Source organism: Osmerus mordax, chromosome 9 (assembly GCF_038355195.1).
Source record: "Osmerus mordax isolate fOsmMor3 chromosome 9, fOsmMor3.pri, whole genome shotgun sequence".
In the NCBI taxonomy this organism is placed as follows: domain Eukaryota; kingdom Metazoa; phylum Chordata; class Actinopteri; order Osmeriformes; family Osmeridae; genus Osmerus; species Osmerus mordax.
In genome coordinates, this window is record NC_090058.1 from 2,316,936 (window position 1) to 2,334,435 (window position 17,500).

General features: G+C 53.9%; 2 protein-coding genes across 2 annotated transcripts in view; both read left to right on the plus strand.

Annotated features, from left to right (window-relative positions):
* LOC136949036 (kinesin-like protein KIF26A) overlaps positions 1-4,586 on the plus strand; it is a 26,073-nt gene extending 21,487 nt beyond the window's left edge. Inside the window, exons 3-4 of the mRNA XM_067243236.1 lie at positions 952-1,443; positions 4,491-4,586. Of these exons, the coding sequence (XP_067099337.1) occupies positions 952-1,443; positions 4,491-4,586 (588 nt within the window). The remainder of the gene's footprint in view (positions 1-951; positions 1,444-4,490) is intronic.
* A 395-nt stretch (positions 4,587-4,981) lies between these two features.
* The window catches only part of LOC136949037 (kinesin-like protein KIF26A), a 37,978-nt gene continuing 25,459 nt past the window's right edge, over positions 4,982-17,500 (plus strand). Inside the window, exons 1-2 of the mRNA XM_067243237.1 lie at positions 4,982-5,197; positions 5,425-5,684. Coding sequence (XP_067099338.1) covers positions 4,982-5,197; positions 5,425-5,684 — 476 coding nt within the window. The remainder of the gene's footprint in view (positions 5,198-5,424; positions 5,685-17,500) is intronic.

A 17,500-nucleotide genomic window follows, 5' to 3' on the forward strand; every position in this document is an offset into this window, starting at 1 on the left:
CATTAACACGCTGGATGGTTGTTTGACCAGGCTCTCACTCCTGCTGATCACCAGCGAGCCTCCGTGGAACCCAGGCCTCGTAAACATTTATGTCTGGACTGTGAGCTCCTATCTGAGGTCTTAGCTTCGCTGGGAGAGAGCCTGGCGGCCCTTAATGCCTCTTAAGAGACTGCAGCGTGCGCGTGGGTGTGTTTTGTGTGGTGAGTAAGGGTAACCGGCCTGTTGAGGAGGACCGTATGAATAGCTGTGATAAAGGTGGAAGGCAGAGCGATGTTTCCCATCGTCTGATAGCGTGTTTTTGCCCAGGCGTCTGATAGCGTGTTTTCACGGCAGGCGTCTGATTTAATGGTACGTAAGCAGCTGTCAGCTCTGGACGGAGCTCAGGGACGCCCCCCGTCACGTTCGCTTGTTTCGACACCCTAAGCCGTCCTGTGTAAACTAGTGAGACGATTGCACTTGTTGTACCAGAGGAATGCCCAATCTCTGCTTCCGTGGGGTCGCCCACTAATCCCCCGGTGAGTTATCTCTTCTGCCTGGCTTGCGTGGTCCGGCTGGGCTGGGGGGTCCTGTGCAGAGGGGCGGCGCGAGAGGGGCGATTGGTTTAGAGCAACATGATGTGCAGGCTCTGGTTACAGCCGGGCGGAGCAGTTCCTTGTAAACAAACAAGAGTTGCACAGGACGAGGAAGTGGTTGAGGCAGGGAGGCCGGGGACCACACCGCTGGTCTCCTGGAACAGAGAGACAACTGGCAGGAAGACCTGTGTTTTCTAAGTGATGTTTATATTTATTATGGTCGTGAATGTGTTGTGGCTTGCTTTTAGTTGGAGTGTATTCATTTGGAATTCCCTTCTCCCCCTCTCTCGCTCTCTCTTTTTCTCTCTCTCACGCTCTCTCTCTCTTGCTCTCGCTCTTGCTATTGCGCTCTCTCTCTCTCTCGCTCTCTCCTCTGTAGGATCCTGGATACGCTGCCTTTCTGTTCGACCAGCTCCAGGTTCCTGGGAGTCATGACGGCGGGGCCAGCTGCCAGGTATGCCACACCTCCGTCCTGCAGCTGAGACAGGAGGCCATCCAGACGGTCCACGCCCCCTCGCCGCCCCCAGGCCCCGCCCCCTCGCCTCCTCCGGGCCACGCCCTCTGTACACCAGCACCAGTCGCCTCCGCTCTCTCAGCCCAGCCCTCCCGGCTCACCTTCTCCCCCTCCGGGCCCCAGGGCCCCCAGGGCCCCCGAGCCCACCAGCTGCTGCCCCTGGGGGACAGGAGACGGGGGCTGGGCTGGCCCCAGGGCTGCGCTGGCTCCTCGGGACCCAACACCAGTGTCCAGGTGACGGTGGGCGGAGGACAGCTGTCGGGGTCCCTGGGGTCGGTCACCATCCAGGCCCAGCAGTACCTGGAGGGCATGTGGAGCATCTCAAGAGTCAACAACTTCCTCCCCCAGCCCAGCCCGGTAGGTCCTCTCTGTCCAGTCCACAGGAGCCTGGGTTCAGGAACGTCTTAAAGATGGAGGCAGCACTGGCAGATCCAAGGGTGGGGTGGGGGGGGGGCAGCTGCTGAGGGCAGTAGATGCTGAGGGCAGTAGATGCTGAGGGCAATAGATGCTGAGGGCAATAGATGCTGAGGGCAGTAGATGCTGAGGGCAGTAGATGCTGAGGGCAGTAGATGCTGAGGGCAGTAGATGCTGAGGGCAGCTGCTGTTATAATAATTGATGGTGGCATTGGGTCACACCGTTCCTCCCCCAAACTACCTCCTGCCACGCTCTTGCCACCCCCAGGTGAAAATGTTGTGTTTTTCTGTCGTGTTGTGTGTGGTGGAATTTTTTTTTTGGGATGGTTGAAAACATTAATTTGAACAAAATGTTTTGAAGGGTTAAAAAGGTTTCTGAAGGTTGAAAACATTCTTTTGAACATAAAGTTTGAAAAGGTAAAAAAATAAATAAATAATATATATATATATATATATAAAAAGGGTTTTGGGTTTTTCTCCCCAAAAACCTTTTCTTTGTAATAGTTTTTACTTGAGTGAAGGATGTGTGTACTTTTGCCATCTCCGGCCGACATGGTATGCACACTTGTCCGCTCCTCAGTCTCTTAACCGTCCCAGCCTCTCTCTGTCTGTGCGAGGGCGATGTGGTCCCCGTGAAGCGACCGTGACATCTGGCCTCAGAAGCGTCTGTGACACACCATCGTGACACATCACCGAGACATTCCACACCAGGCAGACTCTGGGTGCTCGACAAACTCACAAGCCGCTATGCAGGTGCCAGATCTGCTTCTCTCCCTCTCACGCCCGCCGCGGTCCCTCAGTCAGGGTTACTCTCTCTGTCGCTCTCATCTCTCTTTCCGACGCCAGCAGAATGTGGACTTTCTTACTTGATGAGGGTTTTATGTTCCACTTATGTAATGTTGCAACCACAGCACTTACTCTGCTATTTCTCACACTGATAACAGCCTAATGTGACGTTTTTCCGGCGTTTTAGAAGGTCATCGGCACCGTTTCTGCCTTTTCGGCGTGGCTTCCTTAACAACGGTGCTCCATTATGAGGGTTTATTAGTGTAATTCTTCCTTCAGGCCAGAGAGACCGCAAACCAGGTTTAAATTCTCTGCTCGCTGTCAACAAGTGCCCACGGCGACAGTTTGTGAGGGCACCAGAAAAGCTTTTAGAAGCGTGTGTGCAATCTAGGAGAAAGCTGAGCGCCCGGGCACACAAGGAGAGGATTGTTCCCCCCCCATGTGTCGAAAAGCAATTAGTGCCACTGAGAGCTGTGTTGCCTTCCACACCTCCACATAGCTGCGCCCCAGCCCAACTCCCAGACCGGGAGATGTCCCTTCAGGATATCTGCTGTTACAAACACCGCAGACATGGGCCTGGTGTTATTTTCAAAACGTTTCTTTCATTAAAATTAGATCTACTCAGAAAAAGAAACCCCACATTAGCTAGGGAGGATCGGGAGTCAAGGTGCCCAGAGGCAAGTCTCCTTTAACTCCTGCTTCCCTCTCTCTGTCTTTGTGCGGAGAGCAGAGGAGCAGAGAGCAGACAAAGACAGGGAGATGCTTCTGTCAGGCGGCGGCGACGCTGCTGCTGCCTCCTCCAGGGGCTCCACACAGCCCAGCACAGGACACCTTGAAACCCACATCTATGAACGACCTCTGGTGTGGAAGTATGTTTGGAGACATTTAAACGGTACACACAATCTCACCTAGATAACGGACGGCTGGATGAAAGGCAGCTTAAACCAAGGACACGGCACGTACTGAATGAGCTCATCCATGTTGCCATTGTTCAGTTGAACCTTGGGCGTGGCCGTCCAATGTGTTCATATGAATATCTTAAAGTTGCACAGTCCACCATGGTGGTCAGGAGAGAATATTGTACTTCAGTATTCAAAATCAAAATGACTAATTTATTGACCTAAATCTGTTATTTGCCCTCTGCTCTCACGTGTTAATCTGCTAAAACCCAGTACTCCTGACACTGGGGGTTTAGTGTGTGGGTGTGCCTGTGTGTGTGTGTGTGTGTGCGGCTCGCTGTTGTCCCAGTGTGACCTCGCCTGCTCGTCTGCCACCATGTCTGTGCCCACTGGGCCATCTGGGCTGCTGTCCCCCCCCCCCCCCCCAGCTGGGCCAGGGTGTCACCCGTGTCACAGGGAGGGGGAGAGGGTGATGGAGAGAGAGAGGGAGAGTCCTCCGCTCACCGTGACGCCCCAGAGCCTAACGCCATCTCAGATTCCTCCAGCCACATGGGTGGAGCACCGACTCACCTGCACAAAACAAGCTCCCTAAACGACTAACATCCCCTTACGACCTCTGATACCGGCGACCAACGTCAACCACCAGCGACCCTCCAGCGCTCGACAGCCGACACGCACCAGAGGACAGCCGACAATCCAATCACCCTTGAGTGTCGCAACGCGATCGTGTCGTCCATATAAAAGCGTCTCTCCTTCCTGAGCTACGGCCTGGGTACTTCCTGTGTGTGCGTTGTGGTGCGGCTGTCCGCCCGCACGCTCCCAGCCAATGATGTATAGCCGGTGCATGTCAGCCCGGACGTATAAATAGTTCAGCTGTCAGGCGCTGTTGACAGATGGCACACACACTGCAGGCCCACACTGTATAAAAAGATTGTAAATGATGCTATTTTAGTGACCAAACATGAATCTGGGGCGAACATTGAGCGGGGAAATATTCAGAGGGGCCGGATTGTGTTGACGACATGCCCCCCCCCCCACGCCTGGCGACAAGACGACTCCTGCTCAAGGTCGCTGGTACAGATTGTACATTGTCATCCCCACCACCAAAACAACCGCCTCCTAATATCCTCACTTGTTGGATTGGCTTGACTGGTGGTGAGGCCGGTGTTGTCATGACGATCCCCCAGTTGGATCGTTTGGGTCCAGGACTACAAAGATGACCTTCTCAGTGCTCCCTTTGCCAGACCAGAAGGGAGAGCAACACCCTCCCCTCCTCCCCCACCTCCCCCACCTCCCTGCTCCCAGACTGGGACCTGCTGCCGCCTCCTAGCCCCTGGTCATGGGAGTCCCCTCTGTGGCCCCAGGGGGCTGCTGTCTCCAGCCCCAGTCCAGCTGCTGTAGCCCTCCTGGGGCCGTCTCACACCCTGACACACACACGCCTCCGCTGGACCCGGGCCAGGGGCCCGTCCACACACAGTGGAGCCCGCTGGGGACAGCAGTACACTTGTCAGAAATATTAATATTTATCAAGTATTGCACAGTCAGTCGGTGAAGAAGTTAAGAAAGCTTCTGACAATCTCACAGATTTTCCTTTTTTCTGCTTGCTCTTCAGTATTCCTTGCAGCAAGGTGTGTTTTTCTTTTAAACAGCATTCACACGTGAAGACTAGTGAATGGAAAATTAGCTGCTGATGTATATGTACAGCCAATGATTTAACGGCTAATTAGATTGGTTGGTTCTCTCTTAATTACTGCTCACACAACGCCTCCTTCCGAGTATAGTGATCGCCTGAATCAATGAGAGGTGGGCTGGCTGTTAGAGACACTGAGGGGGACAGTGTCCTGGCTGTTAGAGACACTGAGGGGGACAGTCTCCTGGCTGTTAGAGACACTGAGGGGGACAGTGTCCTGGCTGTTAGAGACACTGAGGGGGACAGTGTCCTGGCTGTTAGAGACACTGAGGGGGACAGTCTCCTGGCTGTTGGAGACACTGAGGGGGACAGTCTCCTGGCTGTTAGAGACACTGAGGGGGACAGTGCTGAAGTCTCTTAAAAGGCCTGGTCTCCACTGCTGCTTGTAGCAGCGAGGAGGAGATCGACCGGCAGGGAGAAAGGGGTGAAAAATAGTGTTGTGAAAGGAACAGATGGCATTTTTTTGCAAGGGAGGAGGAGGTTGGTCATGGCTGGAAGGATTTTTTTCATGACCTCTGTGTGTGTGCGTGTGTGTGTGTGTGTCTGCAGGTCCAAGGTCTTCTGGGGGAGCCGGAGAGGGGTGCCGCCATTTTGGAGACGTCCGTCATCAGTAGCCCAGCCAGCTTCCTGTCGACGCCCAGATACAGGAGCCCTGGACACCCTGGCCACTCCCCAACACACACCTCCACACACACACCTACACACAGCAACACACACACCTCCACACACAGCAACACACCCATCTCCACACACACACCCACACACACCTCCGACCAGAGTGCATCCGCTGCAGCCTCCTTCTTCATCAGGTAAGCTGTCATCAAATCTCACCTCGTAATCAAACCCATCAAAGCTCTGAGTGATATACCATCGTGTTGGCGTGTGTGTGTGTGTGCTTGGCCTTCTGCGTGTAGCGTGTTGAGGAGCGGGGTCACCACGCGCTCCGGTCACGGCTCACGGTGGCTCTGGCATGATAGGAACCCGTCGCTCGTCCACGGAGATGTTGTCCTTGTCACCATTGAATTACGGTGGATCGGTTTCCAACGTACCTTTTTAGATTCAATCCTATTGACTGTGAATGCATAATGACTCATCTCAGATGGTCTCAGGGTTCAAAGACTAAAATGAGTCTTTTTCTCTAATTAGTTTCTCTGTTGACGTTTAGGTCTTGTTTTGGTTCCTAAGATTCAGTTTAAAGTCCGTTCTTCAGCCCAGCAAGGCTCATGTGGCTATGTTCCAACGATCCTCTGTTTGTCTCTGAGGGAGTCAGGTGGCTGAGCGGTTAGGGAATCGGACTATTAATCAGAAGATCGCTGGTTCGATTCCCGGCCGTGTCAAATGACGTTGTGTCCTTGGGCAAGGCACTTCACCCTACTTGCCTCGGGGGAATGTCCCTGTCCTTACTGTAAGTCGCTCTGGATAAGAGCGTCTGCTAAATGACTAAATGTAAATGTATGTCCTCCACACGTATTGCGCAGTGTGCTTCCGGAATGTTCTCTGTCCCAGCCTGCTGTCTTCCTGCCGTGTTTCCAGGTCCAGGATGCAGTTTTCTGGGGGTCACGTTCCTGCGCTGCTGGGAGGCCTGCAGGGCTACCTAGGCTGTTGGCTAACGTTGATAGTTTCCCAGGCAGGATGAGTGTAGGTTCCCAGGCAGGTTGATAGGTTCCCGGGCAGGTTGGGCAGGGTGAGTGTAGCTGTGCTCTGCCCCTTGTCCCTCAGGAGGGCTGGGCTGTAATGAATGTCAATCTGGGGGAGGCTGGCTAAAGTATGATGCATACGGCTGCTGAAGCAGTGCACCCTGGGAGTTGGAGGAGGTGAGGGGGGGGGGGGGGTGTGACATCAATGTCCACAGGTGCTGGGTAAGAAGCTTGTTTCTCTGAAGGGACTTGTTTCCTCTCCCAGGCTCATCCTGAGTCCGTGGACCGGACTGGAACACGGGGGGGGGGCCCTCTCCCTCGGCCGGGAGGATATTTTGAATCCTCTTCTAAATGTGTCACTTCCTGTACGCATCACTTCCTGCGAGGGGAGCGGTGGGTCAGCGCCGAACAACGGTGGGGTGTGACAAGGTTAATTTCTCAGTCTGATTTATGGGAGCTCGTGTTTTTGTTTGGACGCAAGCTCAAACCCAGGGGTTCTGGCCGACCCAGGTGGGGCGAGGCAGGGATGGGGAACTTGTCCCCCACCCCCGTCCCTCACATCCTGGTGGGACAGACAGGGGGGGGGGGGTGGGGGGGAGCAGCGAAGGATTCCACCTTTCATTTCATCCCAGAAGAGTCTTCCCTGCCAGGAATGTCTTGTTTGGCTTGGCCAGCAGAGCTGTGGTGGTGACGGAGCTAAAACTGCGTTGCATTCCTCAGTGGGGGGTGGAGAGGGGGGGGTGGAGAGGCTCTGATTAGAAACACACCCACGTCCTGGAGATTCGCAGGAGAATCATCATCATCATAATCGGTCATCCGACAGTCCTCATCCTCCTGGCCCTCATCCCAGGCAGCTCTGCTGATTGTAATGAAGGTATTTTAGGTCTCCCAGGTCAAAGCAAGCTGAGACAAACCAAATTCCATCATTTCTTTTTTTTTGTTCCTCTCTTGGAATGATGTTTGAATTAACAATGCACAGGGACTGACGACCAAATGAGCATTTACGTTTTGGGACTGATTGAAAAACTCGTTTGTGATTAGTATTCATTTTCATCCTCTAAAGATATAATTAGTAGGACGCTTGCGAAACTGCTGAGAACACAGGATGTGGCGTCAGAGCGTCCGCAGAGCGTCTGCAGAGCGACGCTCCCCTCTGCAGTGGAACGAGCTCTGCAGCAGCTTGTCTGACAGTCACAAACGCTGTTCCACTCAGAGATTAAATTTTAATTTGAATGCAATTAGGTAGATGCTAAGAGGGAAGGATGAGGAGAGCAGGAAGAAGAATCCAGGGCTGTCTCGGTGAGCGCTTCTGCCACAACGCTTTCTCTTATTTTCCATTAGAAAAAAATTACTCAACCATTAAGAATAATAAAAAATAAAAAAAGCATTTAGTTTTGGATTTGTTTCAACACGCCGTTGAAAAAGCATTTAATTCCCGACGCTGGATTGGTAAGCGGGGGGCGGCGTTAGTTTGTGTGCTGTCAGCCGTGGTCCCCCTTAATCTCAGCATCATCACCCGGGGCTCCGGCCCAGGGCACCGTGATTAAGACTCCTGCTAGGACAACCTCTCCGCTCGTTATGCGGACGGACAGGAGCGATGCATTAAGAGGTTCAAACAGTCCAGGCTGAAATATGAGCCCGCTCTGATTGCTGCTGATGACTCATGAATCTCACTCGGCTCATCTCTCATCTGTGTTTTGAAAAGGCATAATGGACGGCATCTGGCCGGGTAAAAGTCATGCGCAGCACAAAGAGATCAGCAGAGACAGACCAGCCTGTGTTCAGCCCCGCCTTCCTCTCTATCAGCAAGAGTGCGTTGAAACAAAGACCGCTCTGGGTCAATAATGAGCAATTGGCTATTAGACTGACCATAACGTAGCCTGGAGACAACAAGGGTTAAAGGTCAGGGTCTGCTGACTAAAGGGGTATAAGTGTGTGTGTGTGTGTGATGAATAAATGGTAGAGAGGGTGTATCCCTGAGCTCACCAGCGCTCTGAACACTGATTGCTTTGTGACGGAGCATATGATTAGTGTGTTGACACAGCGCTCGCTAATGAAGCTAGGCAGCGCTCCCAGCAGGGTGCCTCACGGCGTGGCTGAGCGACGCGTGGCTGGGCACTGTGCTCGGCACTGTGCTCGGCACTGTGCACGGCGCTCTCTTCCATCAACACCTCCTGATTGGGACCGAGGTGTGGCCACGCCCCGCGGGAGAGCCGCGCGGGAAGGCTGCCCGTGTGCCGCACCGCGCGGAGGCTCTGTCACCTCCCCTCTGGGGACATGTTATGTGGACTGCTAGGGAGAAAGGGGGGAGGGAGAGATGGTGGAGGGAGAGAGGGAGAGATGGTGGAGGAACTGATGCTATAGCCCCTCTCCACCCTGCTATAGCCCCTCTCCACCCTGCTATAGCCCCTCTCCACCCTGCTATAGCCCCTCTCCACCCTGCTATAGCCCCTCTCCACCCTGCTATAGCCCCTCTCCACCCTGCTATAGCCCCTCCACCCTGCTATAGCCCCTCTCCACCCTGCTATAGCCCCTCTCCACCCTGCTATAGCCCCTCTCCACCCTGCTATAGCCCCTCCAACCTGCTATAGCCCCTCTCCACCCTGCTATAGCCCCTCTCCACCCTGCTATAGCCCCTCCACCCTGCTATAGCCCCTCTCCAACCTGCTATAGCCCCTCTCCACCCTGCTATAGCCCCTCTCCACCCTGTCCAGGTGAGGGGTCTCAGTTGTGGCTGTGATTGTGGAGAGGGGCAGCGCCCGGGGGGGGGGGGCAGCCAGCCAGTCAGCCTCTGCAGCAGGAGCTTCCTCCGGCCCCTCAGACGGGAGCAGCTTTCGTGTCAGGGAGTCAGGTGGCTGAGCGGTGAGGGAAGCGGGCTAGTAATCAGAAGGTTGCCAGTTCGATTCCCGGCCGTGCCAAATGACGTTGTGTCCTTGGGCAAGGCACTTCACCCTACTTGCCTCGGGGGGTATGTCCCTGTACTTACTGTAAGTCGCTCTGGATAAGAGCGTCTGCTAAATGACTAAATGTAAATGTGTCAGAGACGTGAGCTCTTAATCACCGAGCCTGCTGCTCAAAGTTACCATAGAAACCATTCTGTAACTTGCTCATGACTCAAATGCTGGCCAGTCACCGCCCACGCATTAAAAACTGAATTGGGCTCGAAAATTCAGCGTTTGGGTGTCTTTGATTCAGGAGAGACAAAAACGCGTGAGAATAGTGAGTAAAATGTGCTTGCGACAGTACTTCAACAACAATAGAATGCAAGTCATTCCCCCTGTGCTATTGTTAAAGACGCTAATGTGATTGTCCTGGCAGAGGATTCTATTAGCTGTAAACAGTAGGATACCCTAACCTATTCTTATGCTTTTTCTGTCCTGTGAATGGCCTGGGTAGCTGTGTGTGTGTGTGTGTGTGTGTGTGTGTGTGTGTGTGGAGGGAGGGGAGGTGTCTGTGTGTGTGTGTGTGTGTGTGTGTGTGGAGGGAGGGAGGGGAGGTGTCTGTGTGTGTGTGTGTTTGCTACTTTGTCCTTCCTGTTTGAGGTTGCTGGAGGGAGGGATGGAGGGGGGTGGAGAGGGGGTGGTCTGAGTGGTCGGGGGTAGGTGAGTGAGTGAGGTGGAGAATAGCATGGGCCACTCACACATTTGCTCAGACTAAGAGGGACAGGAAAAGATCCAGAGAGAGAAATCTACTGTGATCTACAGAGAGATATCTACAGAGAGAACTATCGAGAGAGATCTACAGAAATATCCACAGGTAGATCTACAGAGAGACTTCTACAGAGAGACATCCATAGAGAGAGTCTCTCAGAGGCAAGATATGTGCAGACAGACGGACAGGCAGACAGACAGACAGGCAGACAGGCAGGCAGGGCAGATTAATGCTGAGTAGAGAGCTGCAGAGTGGGGCTACTCTGGGCTGAGCTGGCTGGGGGACAAACACACAGAGCAGAGGGTTTGCTGCCTAGGACTCACTCACTCACACACACGTACAGACACAGGAGGTATGATCGGTCTGATGCTTCAGAGCGGCTTCAGGAGGAGGTCAGGCGCAGTACCAGTGGAACGTTCTGGAAACACCATGAGACTGAAGTAAGTCATGTCACCTCCGGTGTGTGTGTGGTGTGTGTGTGTGTGTGATGGTGTGTGTGCAACTTTATAGATTTCCCTGTGTGTGTTTCTGTGTGTTTTGTTGCTGTTTGAGATTGGCTAGCTGTCTGATCCCTGGAGGGGACAGCCTATTGTTGCTAGTGTTCTCAGAGATGGATGTTGCTACCAGGATGTGAGCAGAATGCTTTGCGGGGAGAGCAGTCTGTTGAAATGCAGGTTAAGCCCTAGACCCATTTTCCAGAGGGGGGGGGGGGGGGGGGGTGTCAGTAGTAGCGCCGAACACAAGCGACTGTGCTCAGAATAGCTCGACTGGTGAGCAATTGATTTCTCCTCTGCGTTTTCTCTGTAGGATCTGTTGCATCTAAGCCGCGGAGCAAATGCTGGAGGCTGTGGATGGTTAAACAGAGAGAGAGAGAGGGGATGAGTGGGTGTGTTTGGTGGTGGTGGGGGGTAGGGGAGGGGGGGCTGTGGCAGCTATTTGTCTCCATGTTTACTGTGGGATAAAACACCAGCTGGTATTTTCCTGTCATAATCAGGCTATCGTCCTGCTGGGGCTAATGGCTGGGGCTGGTGGGGGGGGGGGGGTGGATGAGGGGGGATGAGGGGAGATGAGTGTAGGAGCAGCTGAGACCAAGGTTGGGTGGAGGAGGGGTGGGGGGGTCCGCAGCCTGCTGATAAGCCCAGGTGAGGAGCGACCAGGGGCCTGTTGGGCGTCATCTGTGGGGAGGTGTTGATGGAGGTCTGGCTGGGTGCCCCTGCCTCACAGACACAGCACAGCCAGAGACTCTCCTGAGGACTTCTCCTCCTCCTCTCCTTCATCCACCTCTCCTCCCTCCTCCTCCTTTGCTTCCTTCTCCTCTCCCTTCTCCTCCTCCTCCTCTCCTCTTCCTCTCCCTTTTCCTCCTCTCCCTTCTCCTCCTCCTCTCCCTTTTCCTCCTCTCCCTTTTCCTCCTCTCCCTCCTCCTCTCCCTTCTCTCCTTCTGCTCTCCCTTCTCCTTCTCCTCTCCCTCCTCCTCTCCCTTCTCTCCTTCTGCTCTCCCTTCTCCTTCTCCTCCTCCTCCTCCTCTCCCTTTTCCTCCTCCTCTCCCTTTTCCTCCTCTCCCTTCTCCTCCTCCTCTCCCTTTTCCTCCTCTCCCTTTTCCTCCTCTCCCTCCTCCTCTCCCTTCTCTCCTTCTGCTCTCCCTTCTCCTTCTCCTCTCCCTCCTCCTCTCCCTTCTCTCCTTCTGCTCTCCCTTCTCCTTCTCCTCCTCCTCCTCCTCTCCCTTCTCCTCTCCCTTCTCCTCTCCTCTCCTTCTCCTCTCCTTCTCTCCCTTCTCCTTTTCCTCCTCTCCCTTCTCCTCTCCTTCTCCTCTCCCTTCTCCCTCCTCCTCCTCTCCTTCCTCCACATCTCCTCCTTCTCTCCCTCCTTCTCCTCTCCCTCCTCCTCCTCTCCTCCCTCCTCTTTTCCTCTCCCTCCTCCTCCTCCTCCTCTTCCTCCACCTCTAGCTAACAGATGGAGCCCCCCCTCCCCCAGTCTGTCTGGCCCAGCGCCCCCTGGCCCTGACTCACACCTGCCTGTTTGCCCCACACCTTCATCCACCCCCCCACTAACCCTACAGTGCTGAGACCCTCATCCGTCAACAGAACTACCTCATCTCAGTAGCTGCCTGTCACTGCTTCTCCCTTGTGTTTATTCATGCATTGAACCGATTGTTTTGGACCTAAAACTTGGGAGTTACAACAACATGTTTACCTCCTCGGGCGAAAATAACACGGAAAGCTTTAAAAAAAAAAATCTGAGGTTGACCACTTGGATTTACCCAGAGGTGCTTAACATCTGTGTGTGTGTGTGTGTGTGTGTGTGTGTGTGTGTGTGGGGGGGGCTCCCAGGCACCTGCCCCCCTCCTGGGGCGAACATCTAGGTTCCCCCTGGTGACGGGACGCTCCTCTCTGGAGAAGGATGCCACAAAGTGACAGTGTGTACTGCCCCCAGGGCTGTGGTGAGGAGAGCAGGGTTGTGAGAGCAGCACTTGTGCCTGTCTTGCTGTGTGGTAAACAACCTTCTCCTCAGGATCACACGTTAGACAGCCCGGGCTGTCCGGGGTTCTGCTTGAGCGGGTTAGGCACTGTGTCTGTCCCCTGGTCCACAGAGCCCTGAGTCAGGAAGTCAGTCTGGCCCTCGCACTCAGCCGGGGGGGGGGACTGACAAACAAAACAAAAGTTCTGAAACGCTGACTCAGATCTGCTGGGTGTGGGGCCCTGCATGAGGGAGGGGGAGGGGGGGAGGGCGGAGGGGGGAGAGGGGAGGGAGGAGAGGGAGGGAGGGGAGGGAGGAGAGGGAGGGAGGGGGTGGAGGGAGGGAGGGAGGGGGTGGAGGGAGACCTGACAGGTCCCTTTCACACACGGTGGAAGTGAGGGGGCGAGAAGGAGGGGAGACCTGACAGTCACCTCACAGAAGACTGTCTCTGTGTGCAGGGATGCTGGTGCATGCCTGTGGGGCATGGGGGGGGGGGGGCTGTGGGGCATGGGGGGACCCAGGTTGTGTGAGAGCGAGCGTGGGCAGAGAACACTGGGCACCGGGCCTGCTCCGATGCCCACGGCTCCAGGGCCCTAACAGAGCCCTGTAGGACCCTGCCGGCTGGCTGTGATTCAGCCATTAGCACTGAGCGAACAGGCTCTTTTTAAGAGAGATTCTCAGAGCTTATCTTGTTAAATGGATTTCATGCATCACATTAGCTGGGGGTTTAGGCAAACTGGAACTACAACCCCCCCCCCCCCCCCCCCCCCCCCCCCCCTCTCTCTCTACTGAGAGAGAGGGGGGGGGGGGGGAGAGAGAAGAAGCAGGAATAACAATAACAGTTAATTGCGATCGCTGGCTGCATGGAATACGCATCGAGGACTTTTATGACCTATTGTGTGAAGAAACACAGGGACTGTGTCTCCCATGAGCTCACCTCCCCTCCACTTCCTGTCGGCCTCGGATCCAAGATGACTGCCCCCGGGCCTCAGTGTGCTCCAGCTCACCTGCTCCTCTGAGCCAGCCCGCCTCAGCCTCGCCTTGCTGCAGGGAGACCCAATCACAGCTCAGCCCTAATCACCGCGCTCCCTGATTTCCCAGTTCACCTGCCTTCTCATTCGTATGAGCACGGTCACCTCTCTGGTGGAGCTATATCGCTGCGTTCCATCCAGAAGGCAAGATTACCGTTTTTTTCTTTTTCTCCTCACAGTTCCACGGTATTTCGGTGGTCAGAGTCAAGGAAGAGTCTGTTATTTACAAGCCACATCGCAAAGTAGCTACATCACAGCTACCAGGCGCTTGTCTTAGCTGGAGGTTGTGGGAGTCAGGTGGCTGAGCGGTTAGGGAATCGGGCTATTAATCCGAAGGTTGCCGGTTCAATTCCGGGCTGTGCGAAATGACGTTGTGTCCATGGGCAAGGCACTTCACCCTACTTGCCTCGGGGGAATGTCCCTGTACTGTAAGTCGCTCTGGATAAGAGCGTCTGCTAAATGACTAAATGTAAATGTGTGTGTGGGCTGGTAACTCCTGCTGGGGGCTGCAGTTGAGTCTCTAACACACATTTTAATTCAGGGTATAAATATAAACAGAGACAGGGTTTATCCCCTGCTTGTGTTTGTTGCTGCTTGCTTCATGCAGACTGGTGGGAATGTAGATTACAGCCGGTAATCAGTCCCTGACCCAGCGAGGAGAGAAAGCGAGGGGAGAGAGCGAGGGGAGAGAGCGAGGAGAGAGAGCGAGGAGAGAGAGCGAGGAGAGAGAGCGAGGAGAGAGAGCGAGGAGAGAGAGCGAGGAGAGAGCGTGTCTCAGTCGCCTGTCTCAGTGCTGCAGATCCCAGTCTGACCACGCCGCTCTGGGACGGAGGGAAAGTGGGTCATTTAAAATGCTAAATGGACTGCATTTATATAGCGCTTTTCTACCTTAGCGGCACTCAAAGCGCTTTACAATGTTTGCCTCTCATTCACCCATTCATACTCTCACTCACACGTACCGATGGCAGCGAGCTGCCATGCACGGCGCCGGCCTGCCCATCGGGAGCAACTTGGAGTTCAGAGTCTTGCTCAAGGATACTTCGGCACATGACCTAGGAGGAGTCGGGGATCGAACCGCCAACCTTGCGATTAACAGACAACCCTCTCTACCCCCTGAGCCACAGCCGCCCATTTAAAAGTGACTTTGAGAACGTGTATGTGTGATCAGGAGTAATCCGCTTAACAAACAACTTTTACCCTCCAGCAGTCCTGTTTACAAAGTCCGAACTGCGCTGTTCCTACTCGTGTTAAAACTCGCTATTCTGTGCTGCATGTGTGTTGTTTCGTGTCTATTGTATATTTAATTATTGTATATTTAATTCTATTCTAATCCCACTTAGTACTGCTAGTTTATGTACCCTTAGTATAGTTAGTCCACATATTTAAATTTTAGGTATATGTTTATTGTATGCACCTTCCTGCCAAAGCAAATTCCTTGTCTGTGCAAACTTTCATGGCGAATAAATCCCTTTCTGATTCTGATTCTGATCCGGTCTGTGATCTCCAGAACGTAAGGATCGTGTTGAAGGTGTTAGTTCTGGTAACCATCTCTACCTTCCCTCTCCCAGCCATGTCACATGACCTGTTGGAGCCTTTGGTTTCCTATTGGCTTGGATGTAGATGTCGGATTAAGGAACACATGTTAGAACCCCCCCTCTCCAGGCTGTCTCCTGGAGACAAGCCGCTGATTAATCACTCCCAAATGTTGGGTCTCCCTGCAGGCCTTCTTGTTGTGATAGCCTCAGTGTAAAGACTAGGTGTCTTCCCCTGCCAGCCTGTGATTCATGGAGGAGGAGAAGACAAGAGGACTCTCCTCCTGTCCTCCTCCACTCTCTCTCCTCTGCTGTCTCTTTCTCTGCTCCACACTCTCCTTCCCTCCTTCTCTCTTCCTCCACTCTCTCTCCTTCCCTCTTTCTCCTCCATCTCTCCTTCTATCCACCTCCGCTCTTTGAGTTGGGTTGAGGCTGAGATGAAGCGAGCGGTTCATCTCTGTCGGCCGGGCAGCAAGCGAGCGGCCATGTCTTCATCATCACCTGACAGCTATCAAATCACGGGGAAAAGATGAACTTTCTCTGAGCGGGGCGTCAGTACGAAGCATCTCTCTCTCCCTTCCTCCCCTGCCCGAGGTTTTACACAACATTGCTTTCCAAAGGCATTTTATTCAGAAGGATTTTGCTCGTTAGCTTGTTGTTGAGCCTCCCAGATCACCCTGGGACCTAAATTGGCCTGTCTATCTCAGCGTTCAGTATCCCAGGTAAAGCCTTGTGGTCGGGCTCCAGCCTCCAGGATTGAGCTCACACACACGCGCCACATTAAGAGGACCTGTTCCTAGATGCCATTCAGGAGGCAATTTAGGAAACAATAAAACGAGCTGCAAATAGAATTACAGCCTCTGACTTTTACTCCCAGATCCCCCGACCTGAGCCCCGCTAAGCCCTCGGCCAGGCCTGGGGCTTTCATTAGGGGGTGTGGTGGGGGGGTGTGGGGGGGGGGTGGTGGGGTGGGGGGAGGTATGTGTGGGGGGGAGGTGGGATCCTGGGTTGTAGGACACAATGCTTTATGGCAGAGCAGGAAACCCAAAAGCACAGGAAGTTGTGCCTGCAGGAGGGAGGTGATGGTGTCGTCCTCTCAGGCCTTCACCTTGGCTCCTGCAGCAGTCACTGGGATCACTTCTATTACAGCAGCTTGGTCGAGAGGTGGGAACCAACAAAGTGATGCAAAGGCCTTGAAATGCGTGCGGAACACCTGGCATGTTGCACAATTCAGCTTTCATGAAATAGGACAAGAAAATGGAAATTCCTCAGTTCTCACAGTCTAACACAGAATCCCGATTCCCAGAATATTAATTAGAATGTTTTTCATTTACACTCCAACTGTTCCATTTATCCGAGGGCAACAGGGGACTCCCGTACTGGTGCGCTTTGGGAATAAAGCAATTCCAAGCTGACTGTGTCGAAGTCCCGGCCATCATTTGTCTGTGTTTCTTTCTCGGGCAGAAAATGATGTACCTCCTTGCAGACAGCTCTGCTCTGGCACAGAGCCAGCCCACTGATCCTGAAGCTGACTGAACAGACCACTGCACACACACTATCTCTCTGGGAAACACTCTGCCCCCCCCCTCAACACCCCACCCCTCCTCCCCCTCCTCCGTCCTGAGGTCCATGTTCATTTGACTTCCATGTCCATGTCAGTTTTCCTCTCACCTCCTCCCCTTCCACTCCATCTCCTCTCCTCCTGCCTCTCTCTGCCTCTCTCTGCTCGTCTCCTGTTCCCCCGCGTTGTCTCTCCTCTCTCCCTGCTGATCCCTCTGCTCTCCCCTCTCTCCTCTCTCCTCTCCTCTCTCCCTGCTGATCCCTCTGCTCTCCCCTCTCTCCTCTCTCCTCTCCTCTCTCCCTGCTGATCCCTCTGCTCTCCCCTCTCTCCTCTCTCCCTGCTGATCCCTCTGCTCTCCCCTCTCTCCTCTCCTCTCTCCCTGCTGATCTCTCTGCTCTCCCCTCTCTCCTCTCTTTGCAGAACTCTTTCATCCCTCCTTCACCACCTCACTCTGCATTCTGGTTCAGCAAAACACTTTTCGAGATCATGAGAGATTGCGCGTGTTCACCAAACCATAGTATGGCAGCAATATCCCTGTACTGAAGGAAATGTTCCTTTTCTCACATTTGTACAGATTAAGTGCCCCGTCCTGCAATTCCCACTGTAGTCGAGACTGATAAATACGTGAAATTTGCCAGTCTGTGCTGGGTGATATCCCATCCTGTCATTGGTTTAGGTGAACGCGCTCACCATGACTTAATTGGTCTGGGCGGGGCGCAGAAGAGATGTGCAGCCTTGGGCAGTCGGCAACACACAAAT